The sequence below is a fragment of the Macadamia integrifolia genome, chromosome 6 (assembly GCF_013358625.1).
Source record: "Macadamia integrifolia cultivar HAES 741 chromosome 6, SCU_Mint_v3, whole genome shotgun sequence".
Lineage (NCBI taxonomy): Eukaryota > Viridiplantae > Streptophyta > Magnoliopsida > Proteales > Proteaceae > Macadamia > Macadamia integrifolia.
Window position 1 is genome coordinate 5,195,885 of NC_056562.1, and position 19,875 is coordinate 5,215,759.

Consider the following 19,875-nt stretch of genomic DNA (forward strand, 5'->3'; position numbering starts at 1 on the left):
CCCCCCCCCCCCAAAGTGGAGTTCAATCACAAAAAATTAAATATTAGAAAATGTTCATTTACCATTGTTCTTATATTATTCCCAAAGCTATTTGCACAAAGTAAGAAGAAGAGAAGCAACAATGGAGGAATCAAAATAAATCTAACCAAAAGACATATGTATAATCACCTGCCCTAACTTCTCAGATGCAACCCATCGGAATCGGCTATTCCTATGAATCGATTGATGCCCTAACTTCTAAAAATCAGTGATATGTTTCAATTTAGGGAATAATACAAACTAAAAAAAGTCTTTGATTAGTTGTAAGAGAAGAGAGAAGAGAGAAAAGGGACTACCACCCACCTTCGCTGGAGACATCGCCTGAAAACCCTGTCAGAATATCAGCTCCTCTCCTCCTCTCCACCATCGCACTCTATTCGTCTCCACCTTATGGTTTTTTGGTATAAAAGAGAAGAGAGGTTAGTCTTTAAAAGGGTTAAAGGCAATTTCGTTAGTAAAAATTCAAAACAAACACTTTTCTAACGGTGTCAACTTTGTGGGTTTAAATGTAATTTTTTGATTTTCAGGGGAGATTATGTAATTTCTACAAACGACAGGGGAGATTGATGTAAATCACCCTTTATCTTTTCTTCTAGACAGGTACTATGTTTTCTTGTCATAAAATTTCAGCTACCTTGCTTGGCTCATATATTTTATCCACCTCCTCTCATGTTTGCCCTTATTACGTCCATCCCCTCGTGTTTCATTTATTACATTTAAACCCACCCAACACAGAAATAGAATAGATGATTTTTCCCTTCTTCCTCTCCTCTATTTTAGCCAGAACTCACGCCTTTCCCTCTCTCTCTCTCTCCTTGGTTGCATTATAGGTTTTAATCTCCGTTTTAGATCTCTTTTGGGTTTCCTGTCTTTCCATTATTCAATCTCTGGTACAAGGATTGGTCGCTCCATACAAGATAGCAATGGGTGTAGCCTAAGGTATCTGCTACCTTCACCAAGACTGTGACCTTGTTATCGTGTACCGTGATTTGAAACTTAGTACTATCTTGTTAGATGCTGAGACGGAAGTTGTTGATTTTGGTGTCGCCAAGTTGTTCCAAATCGATGAGTCCATGTCTGTCATTGTCGGTTCTTATGGCTACATTGTGCCAGGTGCTCGATCAAGACTCGAGAGAAATATTCCGGTGCAAGTACGCTTTCTTCTTTTCTTTTCAAGAAATGATCCAACACATTTAGCTCCGCATGTTATGAAGTAGAAGAAAATCTTCTTTTTGGTTCAAGGGCCTAAAATTTTGATATTAATCATTAAAACTGAAACCTCAAAATTCTTAGTCTCAGCTAGGTTGCAATTGTATCTTGCTCTTTTCCCTTATCTGTTAAAGATTACAGATTATTTGATCTAAAGAGTTGAGTAGGTGTCTGAAGCTTCCAAATTCTAGAGGCAGTCTTGTTGCTTCAACAAGGACCTTTATCTGATTGCTTGAATTTGCAGAATTGTTACAAATAAGCCCCCTATACTCAAGAAGACAATCTATTGCTTGCAAGGTAGAAATTCTTTTCTAAGGTTGCACCCTGTTTTAGACTCTTGCAATTAGGGGGAGGCGTTCCCTAGTTGATATATAATTTTTTTGATAGCAGTAACAAGTCCTAGTGTCTAATATTCTAAGAAGACCTCTTCACAACCAAGAATTTCAGGTGTATCTTCCACAATGCTAGCAGAAAAGTGATATATACAGCTTTAGGGTGGTGTTAAAGGAGATATTGAGTGGGAAGAGATTGGTGGAGGCAGAGTTTGGAGATGAAAATAATATCGTGGATTGGGTGAGATCTAAGATAAAGAGTAAAGATGGTGTGGCTGACAACTTGACAAGAATGCAGGCGCGTCATGTGCGACGATGGGGGAGGAGATGATGCTCTTACTAAGAGTAGCATTGCTCTACACTAGTCGGAATCCTACCGATAGGCCTTCCATAAGGGGCGTTGTTTCAACGTTGCACGAAGCCAAGCCCAAGAGGAAGTTGTTCGGCGGTGGCGACAATGCCGTCAACAATAGTGGTGGTGGTGGTGGTGGTGGTCGTTTAGCTGAGAGGTGAGTTCTGGGTAAATGGATACATCTCTATGGCCCAACACCTACTTTTCAGAAACTCTTCCATTTTCAGGATGCATGGTCATCCCACCCCTCCTTCACTTCTTTCTGTAATATGCATTGGAACACAACTTCTGATTTAAATCTGTGCGGGAAACTTAATGGCTTCAGTAGACTATTGACTCAATGGAATATTTCGGTGTTTGGGCATATTGATGCCCTTAAGAACTCCTTGATTGATGATTTTTCCCATTCGGAAAATTGTCTTCCAACTTCTTCCTATTTCTCTTCCTTGAGTGAACTCTCCACTAATCTCAAGTGAATCTTTGATGCATAGGAGAAATTTTGGTTTCAAAAGTCTCGTGCTCTTTTCCTCAAGGATGGGGATCAGAATACTAAGTTTTATCACGCGGTATCCAGGGCTAATATTCGCAAGAGGCGAATTGATTTCATTTGGGATCCCAATGGGGACATGATTTTTGGTGCTCGTAGAATTGCTAAGGTGTTTGCTTCTAATTTATCTGAGGCTTTTACTACTTCTGATCCGCTTGATCCTTCTTTTGTAGAAAGTTTGTTTCCTATTGCCCTCTCGGAGGACGATGCGCTTTCTCTTTGCCGTGCTCCTGACATAACGGAGATTAAGAATGCTGTCTTTTCGATCGGAGCTTACAAGGCTCTAGGTATTGATGGATTTCAGGCCTGTTTTTATCAAAAATTTTGGGATATCATTGTTAATGATGTGTGCAAATTTGTTACTGATTTCTTTATTCAGGGTACCCTACCTTTTGGGGCAAATCAAACCCTCCTTTTTCATATTCCTAAAAAAGACCTTGCTTTAGTCGTTGAGGACTTTAGCTCGATTAGCCTTTGTAATGTTAACTATAAGATCATTGCTAAATTTTTTGGCAACTAGATTAAAAGCCTATCTCCCGTCCTTCATTTCTCCATATCAAGTTGCATTTATTAAAGGTAGGAAATTTTCTAATAATGTTGTGATAGCCCATGAGATCTTCCATTACCTTAAACGAAAGCGTAAAGGTAAAACAGGGTTCATGGCAATAAAAAATTGATATTTCTAAGGTCTACGACAGGCTCAAATGGAATTTGATTTCGAAGCTCTTTTCCTTCCTTGGATTTGGTGCATAGTGGTGCGATATGATTTCCTGCTTGATGTATTCTTCTTCTTTCTCCATCAAATTGGAAGGAATGGCCTTCGGATATTTTTCCCCTTCTTGCGGGATCCGACAAGGATGTCCTCTGAGTCCTTATTTATTTATTTTGGCTATGGAAGTGCTCCCCTGACTGCTTTCTGTCTATAGAGATCTTAATTAATTTCAAGGAATTAAAATTGCTTGACGGGCTCTTGAAATTACTCATCTCCTCTTTGTTGATGATGTCTTTATTTTTTGTCGAGCTTTACCCGAGGACTTATTGTCTATTAAAGTGGTATTGGATATTTTTCTAGATTTGTCTGGGCAACATGTTAATTTCACTAAAAGTGGTTGTTTTTTTAGCTCCAATGTGGCACGGAGTGATCGTGTCCAGCTGTGTTCTCTGCTGGGTATTAATGAATTGTCTCATGACATAACTTACTTGGGAACTATTTTGTCTCCTTCCCATTCTCCGGTTAGGAGCTTTAAACACATTATTGATCGGATGGATAGGAAATTGTCAATTTGGAAATCTAATCTCCTTTCCTATGCTGGTCGGAAAGTGCTTGTTCAATCGGTCCTAAGTTCGATTCCTTCTTATTGAATGTCTTGTTTTGAACTACCACTCAGTACTTGTCGTCAAATTGACTCTATTTGTGCCCGCTTTTGGAATGGGCAATATCTTGGCATTTTTGGAAGTTTCAAACGAAAATCGCACCTTATATCGTGGCATCGGATTTGTTCACCTATTCAGAAGAGGCGATCTTGGGATTTGTGATGCCAAGTCACATAATCAAGCCCTCCTCCTTAAATTGGGTTGGAGATTACTCACTAAATCCAATTCCCTCTGGGCTTCAACCCTTCAGGCGTGATACTTCCCTATGAATTCTCTTTTTGACTCATCCATCTCCACCAAAAAGGGGTCTTGGGTCTGGAATAGCCTCGCTTCCATTTTACCAATTCTTAAGCGTATGGTTTCTGTGTCGATTGGGTCTGGCTCTTCTACTTTGTTTTGGGTTGATCCTTGGGTGCCCACCCTCCTGGACTTTTCGGTATCAAGCTCTCCCTCTGCTTCTCACTTTTTCTTTCTGGTCAGTGACTTTATTAGCGATGGCCAATGGAATCCCAGGTCTTGCTCAACATTGTCCCGCCAAATTTGTGTTCCCATATTTGTCGAATCCCAATCTCCTCCTGCCCCGAAATGTGGAAATGTCGTACTTCCTCTACTGGTTTTTTTTCTACCAAGCATGCATATCAATTTCTTCATGCTCAGCAGGTTGGTCCCTTTCGGGGTTCTACCCCTTCCGCATACCTTTCGCTTACTCCACATTGGTGGAATTTTTTTTGGAAACTGGAATTGCACCCTAAATTTAAAATATTCTTCTGGCGAATGTTGCTTAATGGTATTCCTATTCGGGAACGGCTGAGTAAATGGATGAATCTTGATGTCTCATGCGTGTTTTGTGATACTAACACTGAATCTATTCCCCACCTCGTCTTTGAATGTGACTTCACTAAAAGGACTTGGGCTGTTTGTTCGATTGGCCTACATTTAAGTAGGTTATGTTTTTCATCTGTGGCTGAATTTGTCAAATTCTTCCTTTTTAATCCGTGCCTCTCAAATAAGGAGAAATGTCGCTCCTTTAGTATGGTGGCCGTTGCGGCTTATTTTATCTGGGCTCACAGGAATGATGTGGTGGTTTGACATTTAAATCTAAATCCTACTGTACTTGCACAACATATTTCCCGATGGCTTGCTGAACTAAAATTAAGCATGGATACTAACTTCTCCAATCTTTCTTCCTCTGTTACAGATAATTCAGAGATCATCTTGAACAGGGATTTCTCTCTACCTGTTTTGCCTTCTAATATATTAGTATGTCTTGGCTTTACTAACTGTTTGAGATCAGACACTTTTTGGATATATGGTGTTCTCCTGCAAGGTAGATTTCAATTTCTTGCTCAGCGACCTTCTCTATTTTCTACCTTGGAAGAAATAGAAGTTGAAGGAATTTTGCATGGTTTGAAGATGGCGAATGCAAAGGGTTGGACTATCTCTAAAGTTTGGTTCTCTTCCAAGGCATTACTTCAGCTTATTCTGACGCCCTCTGACTGCAGCTGACCTCTCTATAGTATTGGTTCATTTTGGGACCTTTATAAGACTTTTGGGCATATTAAGTTTCTATATAAATGTAGGGATTCTAACATTCCTATGTTATATTTACAGACCTTATGTAACTTAGATAGGGGAGAGAGTAGTACTCTTTCTATGTAATGAGTTTTTCTTCTTTTGTTGATCCAAAAATAAAAGGTGAGGAGCTTCCCAACTACATTGCTCTTGCAAAGGGACAGCCTACTTACCATTCAAACACATCTCTTGGGTCACACCGCAAAAGGAATTTTACCCACCAAGGACTTTCCAAGTCAAGTCTTTTAACATAGACACCACACATGACCTTTATGTCGTCAAGAGCCAAAAAAAATTTAGCATCTATTCCTTACCTGCAACTTTACCAAAAGGATCTTGGGCAGCAAGAACTCTGGGTCTTCAAATAGACAACCTTTGAGCTGAATCTCTATTTGACCTCATACATAAGCTTTGGAAATCCAACGTCCTCGATTGGTCGGCCAAAAAATGAATCTGAATAATTAGCTCTATAAATATTTATTTTATTTGGCAACCAAGAAATAATCCCATATTTCTCATCCTCCTAACCAAATCCCACTCATTCTCCATAATATTGCCAAAAATGGAAACAAGACCAGAACTTGGAATTATTTTTGTTGCTGAAGTGACAGAATCTTAGGATATGCTTTTGCACCAACATCGTGGCTTAGTATCATGGTACTTAAACCATGATTTGGAACTATAATTTTATTGATGGGAGGGGAGGGGGAGAAAGAATATTTTGGGTGCTACCTGCAGGGATTTATTGATGGGAGGGGAGTGGGAGAAAGAATATTTTGAGTGCTACCTGCAGGGATGAAGCATTTATGTAGTGGGAACAATACACAGACCTTACCAAAAAAAAAAAAAAAAAAGAAAAACACAGAAGAATGATGTTTTGTCATATTGAGAATTTCTAGATGCCAAAGACACCCTCACCTTCTAGGACTGTTCCGCACTGATAGGATCAGTTGTAGGATGTGTTTGGCATTCATTCTCGTTTTCAGAATGGGTATTCCCATTTTGAGTACGCAGAATGCATTCTATGTTGTAAATCAGAACATTGTTTGGATACCTATTTGACTAAAATTCATTCTTAATTACAGAATGCTCACACTTGTTTAGGAATTTCAGCAAACAACTCATATGCAAAATCTCGCGGAGAGAGAGAGAGAGAGAGAGAGAGAGAATTGGAGTCGAAATTAAAGGGGAGAGGGAGAGCCGTGCAGTTATAGAGAGAGTCACAATGTAATCTACACAATGCAATGCTCAATCAATGATATCAACTGTGTTGTACTTCACATCAATGGTGATTGGTGACAATCAACAAACCTACAACTTTATATATGAACTTTGTACCAATGAGTGTCTTATAGTGATGAAGCAATGTTGCCCTTAGCCAAAGGCATCCCCTCGCAAGGAGGGATAGCAGAAGCGGAGACAGCGAGTTGAGGGTTCGGGTGCTAGAGTACCAGATTCGGGAGAAGGGGTAGTGGAAGGTCAGAGCTACTGGCGATAGGCAAGAAGTGAGAGAGAGAGAACAAAATCTTTAATGAATTACATGTTCTCAAACCAGACCCACCATATCTCTGCCACTAATTTTGCCTATTTAGTATTGAAGGCTAACGATGTTGACGGTCAACAAATCCGACCATATAAGTCTCTGTGGAGGTGGAAGAAAAAACAAGAGATTGAGGAGAGTTTGGATTTCTACTTCAGCTTCCCCATCTTTGTTCCAGAGATCATCTCCAAACTCTCAGCCAAATCTCTCCACCTCAGAGTATCTTCATCTTTTATCTTGAAAACTGAAATCCAATTCAACATTTTGGAAGGAGATGAAGGGGAGGACGCCAACGAGAATTACCACCAACAGAAGTTTCGAGGCAATGGAAGAAGAAAATAGAGGAAGAACGAATGAATGAAGATGAACTGCATGTCATGTTTACTCAGAGGTTTTTCTGGATGAAGAAACCTCAACTCACGGGTCTTGACCATCAAGGCGGATGTCGAGTTCGTCGGGGCTATTAGAATGTGTTTTTTCTACTTTGCCTCAGAACGCAGAATGGGTCACTTTGCCTGTTCTAGAACGGGCTGCGTTCTCTAATGCATTCCAAAGTCCAAGAACGAGAATTGATACCAAACACCATTTTTATAGCCTCAGAACGTGTTCCAGGACTGGAATGCATTCCAAGAATGCAAACCAAACACATCCGTAGTGTATAAGCAATTGGATTGAGAGGGAAATCAAAGTACATGGTCGAGCTTTGTTAATAACTTGTTCTTGACCCCATCATTTGCATTCCCGACATCCTTTCCTCCAACTGCTGATATTTTTAACTCAATCATGAGACCAATAAGCAGGTTTTAAGTGACCAGAATTTCTCTCGTGCAGCTTGCTTCTTACCTAGTGCAGGCAGCTCAACTCGATTAGGCTTTGAAAAGGCTTAATTTTGAAAGCCCAATGGGTTGTACGGGTCAAGGACAGACTATTCTTGGGTTTTTAACTGTAAGGGGAAATCTGATTTTTATATGGGATTAGGTGTCAGTTCTTAGTTTCTATTTTAGGGTTTTCAGAAAATTTGGGGAAGATATAGGTAAATATTTAGTTTCCAGTTTGTAGTTTCTATGAGTTTCTAATTTTTCTGTTTTCTTAGTCATCTATCTAGGGAACTTTGGGAAGTTATAGAATATTGTCTCTGTTATAAATTTAGAGATTCATTAGTCAATTAATATGTGGGATCAGTCAAGTAATGCAATCAGTTGAATAGTTTGTGGGAAAATTCCGAAGTCACGATTGGTTGATCAACCTTTAGGTGCCGGTTGATAACACTCTTGGGAGAATGTTTTTAATATTTTTCTATTATACTTGAATGCAAATAGGATCAAAATACGTTTGGCACGTTTTGTTAATTTTTGTATCCCCATGAAATGAACCATAGAAAAAAACGAATGACTGGAGAATAAATTGCAAGAATACAAAAACGTTTCTTTCTCTATTCTTCTACCAACTTAAATACAAAAACCCATTACCATTTTCCAACGACTCCCGATAAAAAATACCCAAATCCCCCGTTTCCCTTGCAAGAAGGCAGAAAAGGGTCTCAAGCTCAAGATCGTGATTTATCTTCTTTCAAGGGCTCTCCTGCAACAGGTATGGTCTCTCTCTCTCTCTCGCTCTTTCGCTCTCTCTCTCTCTCTCTCTCTCTCTCTCTCTCTCTCTCAAAAACAGTCGGTGTCTCCCTGTTTCAAAATCAGTTTGTTTCAAAACCAATCGGTGTTTAGGGCAGTCTTGGTTTACTCTTCTATGGAGCTCTATCTTTCTTCTTTCTTCCTAATGAAGCTGTAATTTTTTTTTTTTTTTGGGATAGATCATTCAACTGAATTTAACTATACAAGTATTTCAATTTAAGAAAGAAATTGTGATGTATGGTCTCAAGAAATATCTAGGAATCTGTTAAAAAAAAAAAAAAAAAAAAAAAAAAAAACACTAGAGTTTAGCATTGAACAGAGTAGGGGCTGGGTGTGGTGTCTCTCTGTTTCAAAACCAGTACGTTTCTCTCTGCTATGTTGTTTTTAGTTATTTTGCTATTTGAAGATGCTTATCCCTGCTTAAATATGATGGCCTAAAGCCAAGTGTATCTCAGTTTTACATCATTAATACCTATGACCAAACTAATGCTTGAAATGAAGTCTCGCAATGATGCTGGATAAATTTAGAAGAAGATGGAACCATCTATCTGATGTAGAAGGTTAGAGAACATTTTGCAAAGTGATTTAGGTTCTTACACTTGTTAACTTTGTAAAGTCATTGATGCCTTCAATCTTAGTTTGACAGGTTACTTATTTACAAATAAATAAGTCATTGATGCCTTCAATCTTAGTTTGACAGGTTACATTTATAAATAAATAAGATCAAATGCTTAAATAGATGGGCAGAAAATGCATCAACATAAACAAACATGGATCTGCCAATTGCTGTCAATAAAGATATGAAAACCGATTTGCACTTGTTTCTTTGATGATGGCTCTGAATGAGGATCAGCCTGTCAAAAGAAAATTACACCACTTGTCAAATTAATAAAATAAAATAAACCCTTCCATGACTTCCACACCAATCTAAAACCAAGTCAACTTTGGTAATACAGCCAGCCCTTATATTATTCAACTCTTCAAAACCCACATGTAACACATGACTTATTTCATCTCTTCATGTTCAAGAAAACAGGTTTTACATCCAATGTTGAAGAGCATTAGTTAGTTACATTCCACTCTCATATAATTAACACTTAGTTTGTTTGAGCTTTGAGGTGAATACATGTGCAAATTTTACTTTAAACTGTGAATGCATGTGCAAATTTTACTTTGAACCTCTGAATACATGGGCAAGCTAGGTATTTTTCTTATCATGAGATGTTCTGTTTAAGATGTGTCTAGGATTGTGTTTGAAGAGAAAATCAGATTTACATGAAGATCTCATTTCTCTTACTTTGCTTTCTACACCTTTAGTGAATGTTAGAGTAATGGCATCAACTTTGAGGGCTAATAATGAAGCCGCAAAATGGACTCAAAGAGAATAGGATTATCTTCTGATTTTATTATTCAAAAGTGTCTGTCAAACGCTGTTTCTGTTCTTTTCCTGTTCGAAGGACATTTCTGGAATAGTTGTACCAAACGCTGTTCCTATTCCACTAGAGTGTTCTCACACCATGGAATCGAAAAAGAACATTTCTGTAAAAGAACACTCTCCAGAAATAAAAGTGTTGTCAAACGGCTCCTTATTCTCGTCCTGTTAAGCTATTCCCGCAATACCCTAGTTCGTCACCTAGTTTTCGTATCTCCTTCAATCGGCTCTGTTTCATCGCATATTTTATCATCCATCTTCAGTTAGCCTACCCTGCTAAAACCCACCAATAAACCCTATCTATAGTACTGGGTTCATACGCAACTTACTTCCCAGCTCTGTTCTGGCTGCAAGCCATTAGCAGAGAGCCCTAGCTTTTTTTTTGTTTCCTTTCTCTCTGACAGAGATGCACTCTCTGAGGGTGAGATTTATCTATCTGATCTTCATTTTGGTGATTTTTCTGTACAGAAAATATGGCAACGGCAACCCTACTTTCTATGGCGGACATTGAAGCTAAAGCTGTGAATCTTGGAATTGATCTATCTACAGTGGATTTAGAATCTATAAAGCTTCCTCCTGGCGAAGATTTTGGTATTAGGAGGTAATTAACCCTAGCTATAGAGGGTTTTTTTTTTATTTTTTTATTTTAATTTTAATTTTTTTATTTGAGTAATTGTTAGCTTTCCTCTCGTTCTATTTGTAGTGACGATGATGAGGATATTCTCAATGAGGATACCCAGGAATTCGAAACTGGTTTTGGGAATATCATTGTTGTTGATAATCTCCCAGTTGTTCCACCGGAGAAATTTGAGAAGCTTGAAGGAGTCGTCCGGAAAATATACAGTCAAATTGGTGTTATTAAGGATGATGGGCTTTGGATGCCCCTCAATCCTGAAACCAACAAGACGTTAGGTTACTGCTTTATTGAGTTCAATACTCCTCAGGTATCAAAAAGTTTATTTTTTGTTAGGAATTCTGCATTTAAATATTCAAGAAGTGTGTAGATTAGTCAACTAATTTAACTGTGAATTTAAAAGGAGAAAAAATCAGTTTTTTCATGGATTTGAAGATGAGATCCTGTTCATGAACATGAGTGGTTTCCTCTGGAATTTGAATGAACAATGTACCTACCGTTCCCCCCCCCCCCCACCATTTTATCATCTATATCTAGATGAATTCAATGAACACTTACTCTTATTGATTGGAAAGCAGTTATATGCTTGTGTAGACGTATTATGATTGTCTGCTTTCGTTGGTTTCTTCACCCCTCCCCCAACAAAGAAATAATGCACATATTTGAAATTATGTTGATCTCCTTGATGAATGTTTATTGGTTACTCCTGGAGGAGAGTTTTATTTTTGTATGCATATTTAAATACATCAACTGTATTTATTATTTTTATTGCTGTTGCAGGAGGCTGAGCTTGCCAAGGAGAAAACACATGGATACAAGTTGGACAAGTCACACATATTTGCTGTGAACTTATTTGATGACTTTGACAAGTTTATGAAAGTTCCAGATGAATGGGCTCCTCCTAAGATAAAACCATATACACCTGGGGTAACCCTTGAATCTTCTGTTTCTTAATGTCATTCCCTTTCTGTTTGTGTTTATTATGTCCTATGCACAATTTTTCAGACACCAAATTTCTATTTAGATTTGAAATTGAGATTGTTTCTGAGTGACTCAACTTTGTATTAAGCTTGATAATAATACAGAGTATACAATTTATTTTATTTTATTTTATTTATCTTATTTATTTTTTATGGTCTCTCTCCCCCCACCTTTCCTTTGTAAGAGAGAAGCAGAAAATATAGTTGAGGACCTTTGAAGGAATTTTCTGATTTACATTCCCATGGTCGTGGCCAACTACATGATAATTTTGAATAATGTAAAAAACATCTTTTGGCATGCTCTGTTATTCTATCTGAAAACTTCATTTTATAGCTTTCTCTCTCTCTCTCTCTCTCTTTTGGTTTTCTATGTTTATCCCTTTTTCTTAAGTGGAGACAGTGAATACTTACTTTATTACGTTCTTGGTGCAGGAAAATCTTCAACAATGGCTTACAGATGAAAAAGCCCGGGATCAGTTTGTAATTCGTGCCGGATCAGACACTGAGGTGTTATGGAATGACCCCAGGCAACTAAAGCCAGAGCTTGTATACCGTCGGGGTGTAAGTGATTTTCCTAACAAAATTTCTTGTTTTTCATCAAATAGAACTTCAATAATTATGGAGATACATGTCTGGGAAGATTGCCAAATTTTGTAATTTGGAGAGATTTTATATAATTTTATCTTACATAAAATCCCATTAAACCTATCCGATGCACAATCTGTTGGAGATTTTTTGGCCAAGTTCTGCTATAGTTGATTACAACAACAACAATAACTGAGCCTTATCCCAACTAAATGGTCCAACTTCTGCTATAGTTGATTACAATAACAAATAAGCCTTATCCCAACTAAATGGTCCAACTTCTGCTATAGTTGATTACAATAACAAATAAGCCTTATCCCAACTAAATGGGGTCGACTACATGGATCCCTAACCTCTAATCAGCTATATTCGAGGTCACATTTGGTACAAGGCCTAAGCTATGCTTGTAAGCCTCACCATTTCTCGAGAGTCATTTTAGGTTAGCCCCAGGCTCTTTTCGCTCCCTCAGTATGCGTCAAATCACTCCGTGCTGGAGCATTTAAATTGTCTCCAATAAGCTCAAACAAATAAGGGCTTAAAGTTGATCCTTGATGTAATTCAACTGTGATTGGTAATTCACCACTTTGAGCGCCATAGTTCTTACACTAGTCACCACACCATCATATATATCTTTAAATTTGTCCACATATTTGTTCTCTTCTTTAGTACTTTCCAGGTTACTTTTCTTGGGACCCTGTCATATTCTTTCTTCTAGGTCGATGAAGACCACATGACAATCCTTTTTGCAATCCCTAAATCTTTCCATTAGTCTCCTAAGTACATAGCTTCCGTCCTAGATCTTCTTGGCATAAAACCAAATTGGTTTTGTGCAATATTAGTTTGATTAAATTGATTATTGATATTTTATATGAGACCAAAAAAAAAAAAGAAGAAGAAATCACAAGAGAAACTGTTTATCAATAGAAGGAAAACAAGACAGGGATTCTCTACAATGACACGGTAGGCCAATAAAAAGGGATGTAGCGTAGCTTGCCTTAGGAGAGTTTCAATAACTCTCTCCCATAATTTCATAGTATGACTCGTTAGTTTTATGCCTATATAGCTATTGCAACTCTGAATATTTCCTTTATTTTTATAAATCAGAACCTCATTGCTCCTCCATTCATCTGACATTTCCTTGTGCGCATAATCTTATTAAACAACTTGAATAGCCACAACAAACCACAAATTCCTTAGATATTCCACACTTCTATTGGGACCCATTTGGACCAAGTGCATTGCTTACTTTCATCTTCCTTAAAGCTTCTTTTACTTTTGACATTGTAATTTATATATATCTATGACATGTGGTGTCCTGATTGATGGGTAATCATAGTTGCTACGACGTCTAGGCGACCCAAGGTGCCGGAGAGGGTGCCCAAACAAGGCGACCAAGGCACCCGCCTAGAGGTGACTGGACACCAAGCTAGGTGATGCTGTGACAACTATGTGGGCAATGCAATATTCTAGGACACTTTTACTCAAAATGTCTTCATTTAATAGGCTGTAGAAATAATCTTTTCATCTCTTCTTAATGCCCTCATCTTTTATTTCTACTTTACCATCTTAATTTTTAATACATATAACATGGTCGGAATCTCTACTCTTCCTTTCCTTCATTTTAGCTATTTATTTCCTCGCCTTTGTTTTATCCACAGTTTTCTTAGCTTAATTTCTAATAAATAAAGTACCTTTTTAGATCCTCTACATTTTCATCCTTTGCCATGTCTTAAAACTAGCTTCCTTAGCCTTAATGGCTGCTTGAATCTCATTATCCGACTACCAGGTCTCCCTAGAGGAGTGGCGTTTCCTTTAGATTCGCCTAGGACAACTCTTGCAAACTTCTCACTCCAAATAGTCATCTCTTCCACATTGTATTAGTATCTCCATCAAAGTCCCACTTTCCCTGTTGACCAACTTATCAGTAATTGATTTCTAAATATCTCATTTCAAGCTCTACCACTTTATCCTAGGGAAAATAAGCGCTCACCTTTCTTATGATTGGCGTGATGAGGCACATGCCCATGACCAATAATCTATGTTGTGTGGTTAGGCTCTTCTCTGATATGACCTTACAATCTTTTCGGAAGAACTTAGGCTCTTCTCTGATATGACCTTACAATCTTTTCGGAAGAACCCATCTGACCTTCTAATTTAAAAGAAATCTATTTGGCTGCCATGACCACTTTTGAAGGTAACTAAATTTCCTCTCTTTTCAAAGTATGTGTGTATAATGGATAATTCTTAGCCACAAAAAAAATTCAAAACTATAGTCAGTCTTCATTCTTTTCCCCAAAACCATATCCTCTATGTACACTTTCATAGCCTCTGAGTTCTCTTCCAACATGTTCATTCTGATCACCCCCTTAATGCAATCCGGGGTTCTGAAACTAAGCAATCTAGGGTTCTGAAACTAAGCTTGGATTGCCTATGGACCTACACAACCAAAAAATAGCTCAAATTTAAGAATTAGTTGCGCAATCCCGTGATAAACCAGAAATGTAAAGGGCTACTTTGGTAGCTAAATAGGGAAAAATAGGGAAGGGCAATCCTGGAAACAAATTTTTAAAGGGGATTAGAGGCACAACGAGAGGTTGTCTTCAACCTTGCATCGGTAAGAAGGCGGAAGAACAATCTCCAACCAGGTTGGAGAACTCACCATTGGGTCTTTCAATCGATCTGAAATTTAAAGGGTAAGTTGCTAGCCCGATGACCTATGATCCTCAACCAATAATCCAACAAACAGAAGTTTGGAATCAAGAAAAGAATTCTTGAAATTGCATCTGGCGGTAGAAGGAGATCAGATCTACAACGCAAGTCGATTCTCACATGGCCAATAAGGTTTTGCTGCCAGTCTTTATTGGTTAGGTCACCCAAAGAATAGGTAGCAAGGTTTCAACTTTCGAAGTGAAAAGATTAGATATATGGGAGATTGAATCAACATTATATGGGCTACTTCTACCACTGGACAGAGAATGGGTACAAGCAAGAAGATGAAGGGAAAGGGGTAAATCCTTGAGAGAGAAAATCAGAGGAGGGGAGAGAGGGATGTGACAGAGCACACACTCACAGCTCTTGGCAGCAACACCAAACCAAAATCTCATTTTAATGTTCCAAATATTCTTTTGCTATTACAACCATGTATTTAAAGAAGGAAATAAAGACTCTCAACTAAACTCTTAAACTGAAATAAAATCTAAATCAAACTGTATAATTAAAACATGGAACCCAAAGCTAACTAGCCTATCTTTGACTCCAACAAAAATATAAGTAAAATTACAAATAATTCTAAAAATATAAATCCTAAAATAATCTTTCGATCTGGTTCATCCCCATTTGGGCTACCCAACAAGTTTGGGCAGGTCCAAGGAATTGCTCCTGCATCACTCCTACAATAATCTTTTCTCTTGGACTAACATCTTGCACTAATCCATATATTTGTTCCCAAAATTGTAGGTTACTACTTTCATCCAATCCTACAGGGATGCGTAAGCTAATAATATTGACAACTTCTTTCTCCGACATGAGCTTGATGGAAAAAAACATATCTCCAAACATTTTAACATCCGCCACATCATTTTTTAAATCTTTATCCACTACTGTGCCCACTCCACTTCTATTACTTTTGTACCCTGTATTACCAAAGTTTAAAGTTATCCAACTCCTTAGATTTTTTACCTTTCCATCTAGTCTACTGAATGCAAGCTATGTAAATCCTTCTTCTCATCGTAACATCTGTGAATTTTATATTTTGTTAAAGATCCTGTAAAGTTTACCTATTGTTGATTACCTTATCTCAATAGGCAACCCTTCAAATTTATTCATTCTAACCCTGCCCTCCTTTTTTGCATAGAAACGGTGCTGTGGGGGCTTTTTTTTTTGATGAATAAATAAATTCATTGCCAAGAGGAGAAAAATATATAGGGGATGAAAAAAGAAGGGCGGGGGGAATCTAAGAACTAAGGCAACAAGCCGAAAGGGCAAAAATGGGGGTTAAGGGGGGGGGGGGAAGGGGAGAGAAAAGAAGTGGAGAGGCCCCATGATACAACAATAAGTTTGTTCCTTGGGGTATTTCTAACAAGGCGAGAGCATAGAGAAGCAATCTTGGAGGAGATATTGAAGTAGATGGCATTCCAAATCTTATCGAAAGAACGAGAGTTGGAAGTCCATCTACAAAGATTCCTTTCCATCCAGATATAGTTGATGGTGGCATAGAAGGCAAGCTTTCCGATAGTGTCACAAACAGATGAACCGGCATAAGTCATATCAACCCAGATCGATTCTCTACTCAGAGGGATACACTTATTCTCGAAGGCCAGCAGCGACTAAGAACCTTCTTCCAGACCACAGAGGAGAGGTTGTTAGTGCAGGAAGCAACATTTTATCCCCTTGTACAGATACCCACTCGGCTCTCGCTTTCTTACTCTTTTCTTCTTCTTGCACTAGTATTTGGATCATACATTGTTAGATAATTTATATTCAATGCTTTTTAAGATCATGCCTTGCATTTACACTTAATAGCTTTAAACAGCTATATGACTGATTATATATGGCTTTATTGGCAGTATTGGACTGAAAGTTTTGTTCAATGGTCTCCACTTGGTACATACTTGGCCACAGTGCACAGGCAGGGTGCTGCCGTTTGGGGTGGTGCCGCTACCTTTAACCGTCTCATGCGTTATGCTCATCCCCAGGTGACCTATTGTATTCTTTCACTTGCCTTTTGGGTGGCTAGCTTTTCTTTCACTTAATAATTTTGCTTCATGGAATTGAATGCAGGTTAAGCTCATTGATTTCTCTCCTGGGGAGAAATATTTGGTTACATATAGCAGCCATGAACCCAGCAATCCTCGTGACACCCATGTGAGAATTCATTCTTTGGAGTCATATTGATTATTTTCATGTAGATGTAGGATCTTTCTGGCATGCTAACATTTTTTATTATTTTTTTTTAAATGTAGAGGGTCGTCTTGAACATCTTTGATGTGAGGACCGGAAAGGTTATGAGAGATTTTAAGGGAAGTGCGGATGAGTTTGCAACTGGTGGCACCGGGGGTGTGTCTGGCGTGTCATGGCCAGTCTTTAGGTGATTTATTTTATATGAATTTGTTTATGTGAACTTAGTGAAGCTGAATATCTCTCGTTGACTTTTTATAGATAAATCTTGCAGGTGGGGAGGTGGGAGAGATGATAAATATTTTGCTAGAATTGGGAAAAATGTGATCTCTGTCTATGAAACAGAGACGTTCAGTCTTATTGACAAAAAGTCCTTGAAGGTTGAAAATGTGATGGATTTCTGTTGGTCACCCACAGATCCCATATTGGCACTCTTTGTTCCAGAGCTAGGTGGTGGGAACCAACCTGCTAGGGTGAGTAAACAGTGTCATTTGAAGAGACATGGTTCTTTTTGTCATGTTTTTTATTTTTCCAAAAAAACTCTTTTATTTTCAATTCACAGGTCAGCCTTGTCCAAATTCCTAGCAAGGAAGAACTGAGGCAGAAGAATCTTTTCAGTGTTAGTGATTGCAAAATGTACTGGCAAAGCAATGGGGACTACCTTGCTGTTAAGGTTGATCGGTACACTAAAACCAAAAAAAGCACATACACTGGCTTTGAGCTTTTCCGCATAAAGGAAAGGGACATACCTATTGAGGTTTTGGAGCTTGAGAATAAGAATGACAAAATTGTTGCCTTTGCCTGGGAACCCAAAGGGCATAGGTTTGCTGTTATTCACGGAGACAGCCCCAAGCCTGACATAAGCTTCTACTCACTGCGGAGTGCTCATAACTCGGGACGTGTCTCAAAGCTCGCTACCCTCAAAGGCAAACAGGCTAATGCTCTTTACTGGTCTCCTGGTGGACGCTTCATTATCCTTGCAGGTTTGAAAGGTTTCAATGGACAGTTGGAATTCTATAACGTTGACGAGCTTGAGACAATGGCAACAGGAGAGCATTTCATGGCAACTGACATAGAATGGGATCCAACAGGAAGGTATTACAGGGGCTCAAAATTTTTTTCTGTACTTGGAAGTATTACAAATTTCAACCTTGCAATGATTATTTTGTTTTCTTCTGAATAAAAAATAATTTATTTCCTGAAATTTGAAACAAACTGATCATATCTAGACTCTCGATTATTGTGAAGTTTTCAGGAATGATGTATTTCATTTTCTTTCACCACACTGTTTGCACTGTTTTTTGAAAGTCTGGACAAACTGATCATATTTTGATAGTCTTTTTAATTTGAAATTTCAGGAATATTCTTTTTAATTTCCTCCTTTTTTCCCCTATACCATAGTTGTTGATTTTCTTTTACTTACTGTAGATATGTTGCAACATCTGTTACTTCAGTTCATGAAATGGAGAATGGGTTCAATATTTGGTCCTTCAATGGAAAGCTGCTATATCGGATTTCAAGGGACCATTTCTATCAGGTAGAGCAATGAATATCTGAGTCAAATATCTTTTAAGACCTGATGTTTATATTTTGGTTAGGTCACATGGCTAGGCAGCCCCGCAGTATGCCCAGCCTCCAAATAATGAGTACATGTATGAACTTGATGGCCCGTCGTTGATACGATCCATGTTAGAGATTAAATTTAATGACCTTCGTCCCCCTCCCCTCCTCCCTCGTCTTGCTGTGTCTAACTGCTGTACCTTTTCTTTTTTTCAACTGCTACTTTCTAATCGTACTTTCTGCATTCTACTTAACTAATTTTTTTTATTTATTTTCCCCCTTGATTGCGTAGTTTTTGTGGCGCCCAAGGCCTCCATCATTCTTAAGTCCAGAGAAAGAGGAAGAGATAGCAAAGAACCTGAAGAAGTACAGCAAGAAGTATGAAGCAGAGGATCAGGATGTCTCATTGCTCTTGAGTGAACAAGATCGGGAGAAACGGAAGATGCTTCAAGAGGAATGGGATCATTGGGTTCAGGAATGGAAGAACCTACATGAAGAAGAGGCGGAGATACGGCAATTATTGAGGGATGGGGAAGCAAGTGATGAGGAAGAGGAGTACGAGGCTAAAGAAGTTGAAGTAGAAGAAGTGTTGGACGTAACGGAGGAGGTGGTCTTGTATGATTTTGAGCAGAATGCAAATTATATGAGTTGAGACTGGTAACTTGGTTTCTTCAGTTCTTAACAGCCGCCCCAATTTTTGAGTTTCTCCTTTTTGTTTAGGTTGGCTAAATGCTTTTTTGTATGAGTGTTTAGAAGTTGATGCCTTTATTTTAAAGTGGATTTCCTAATTTTGCCCTGTTGAATTCTTCTTTGGTTTGTTGATATAGCATTTAGTGAACATTGTAATGGCCTATTTTTGCTTGACGTTGTTGAGGGAGAACTATCCCTTATACCCTATGCAGGTAGTTCATCGTATGTGCATATGCGTGTTTTTGTTGATTGCATAGTCTTCTATGATTTCTTTCGTAGAGCTGTAGCAAATAGTACAATTTTTAAATTCATCCAAAACATCCAAAGCTCTAAATAACCAGTTCAAAGAGATTCTAAGGCCAGCCATTGTAATCCTTCTTCAAACACAGATTTCGATCCTTAAAATATTTTGAAGTCTCGCTTCGTTGAATGCATGTTTCAAACGATTCCTTAGCCCAGAAGACCTTGTTCAATGTGTGTAGCATAAATTGGTCAATATTCATTC

General features: G+C 38.3%; 1 protein-coding gene and 1 long non-coding RNA gene across 2 annotated transcripts; both read left to right on the plus strand.

Moving 5' to 3' along the window:
* Positions 1-914: 914 nt before the first annotated feature.
* On the plus strand, positions 915-5,582 carry LOC122081535. The gene is made up of 2 exons (XR_006141107.1): positions 915-1,190; positions 5,052-5,582. It is a non-coding gene; the product is annotated as an uncharacterized LOC122081535 (long non-coding RNA).
* Positions 5,583-8,398: 2,816 nt separating this feature from the next.
* Positions 8,399-19,595, plus strand: LOC122082416 (eukaryotic translation initiation factor 3 subunit B-like). Its single transcript, XM_042649963.1, has 12 exons — positions 8,399-8,555; positions 10,494-10,626; positions 10,729-10,969; positions 11,440-11,586; positions 12,072-12,200; positions 16,790-16,918; positions 17,004-17,087; positions 17,186-17,310; positions 17,395-17,593; positions 17,683-18,215; positions 18,549-18,657; positions 18,973-19,595. Exons 2-12 carry the CDS (start codon positions 10,499-10,501, stop codon positions 19,330-19,332), a joined length of 2,184 nt encoding a protein of 727 aa, XP_042505897.1. The 5' UTR covers positions 8,399-8,555; positions 10,494-10,498; the 3' UTR covers positions 19,333-19,595.
* Positions 19,596-19,875: the final 280 nt, after the last annotated feature.

Bases quoted from the DNA above. Each gene is read 5' to 3' on its own strand.
- LOC122082416 (XM_042649963.1), top strand. From the start codon at position 10,499: ATGGCAACGGCAACCCTACTTTCTATGGCGGACATTGAAGCTAAAGCT. The intron at 10,627-10,728 runs GTAATTAACCCT...TTCTATTTGTAG, and splicing joins GAAGATTTTGGTATTAGGAG to TGACGATGATGAGGATATTC. The intron at 17,311-17,394 runs GTGATTTATTTT...TAAATCTTGCAG, and splicing joins GTGTCATGGCCAGTCTTTAG to GTGGGGAGGTGGGAGAGATG.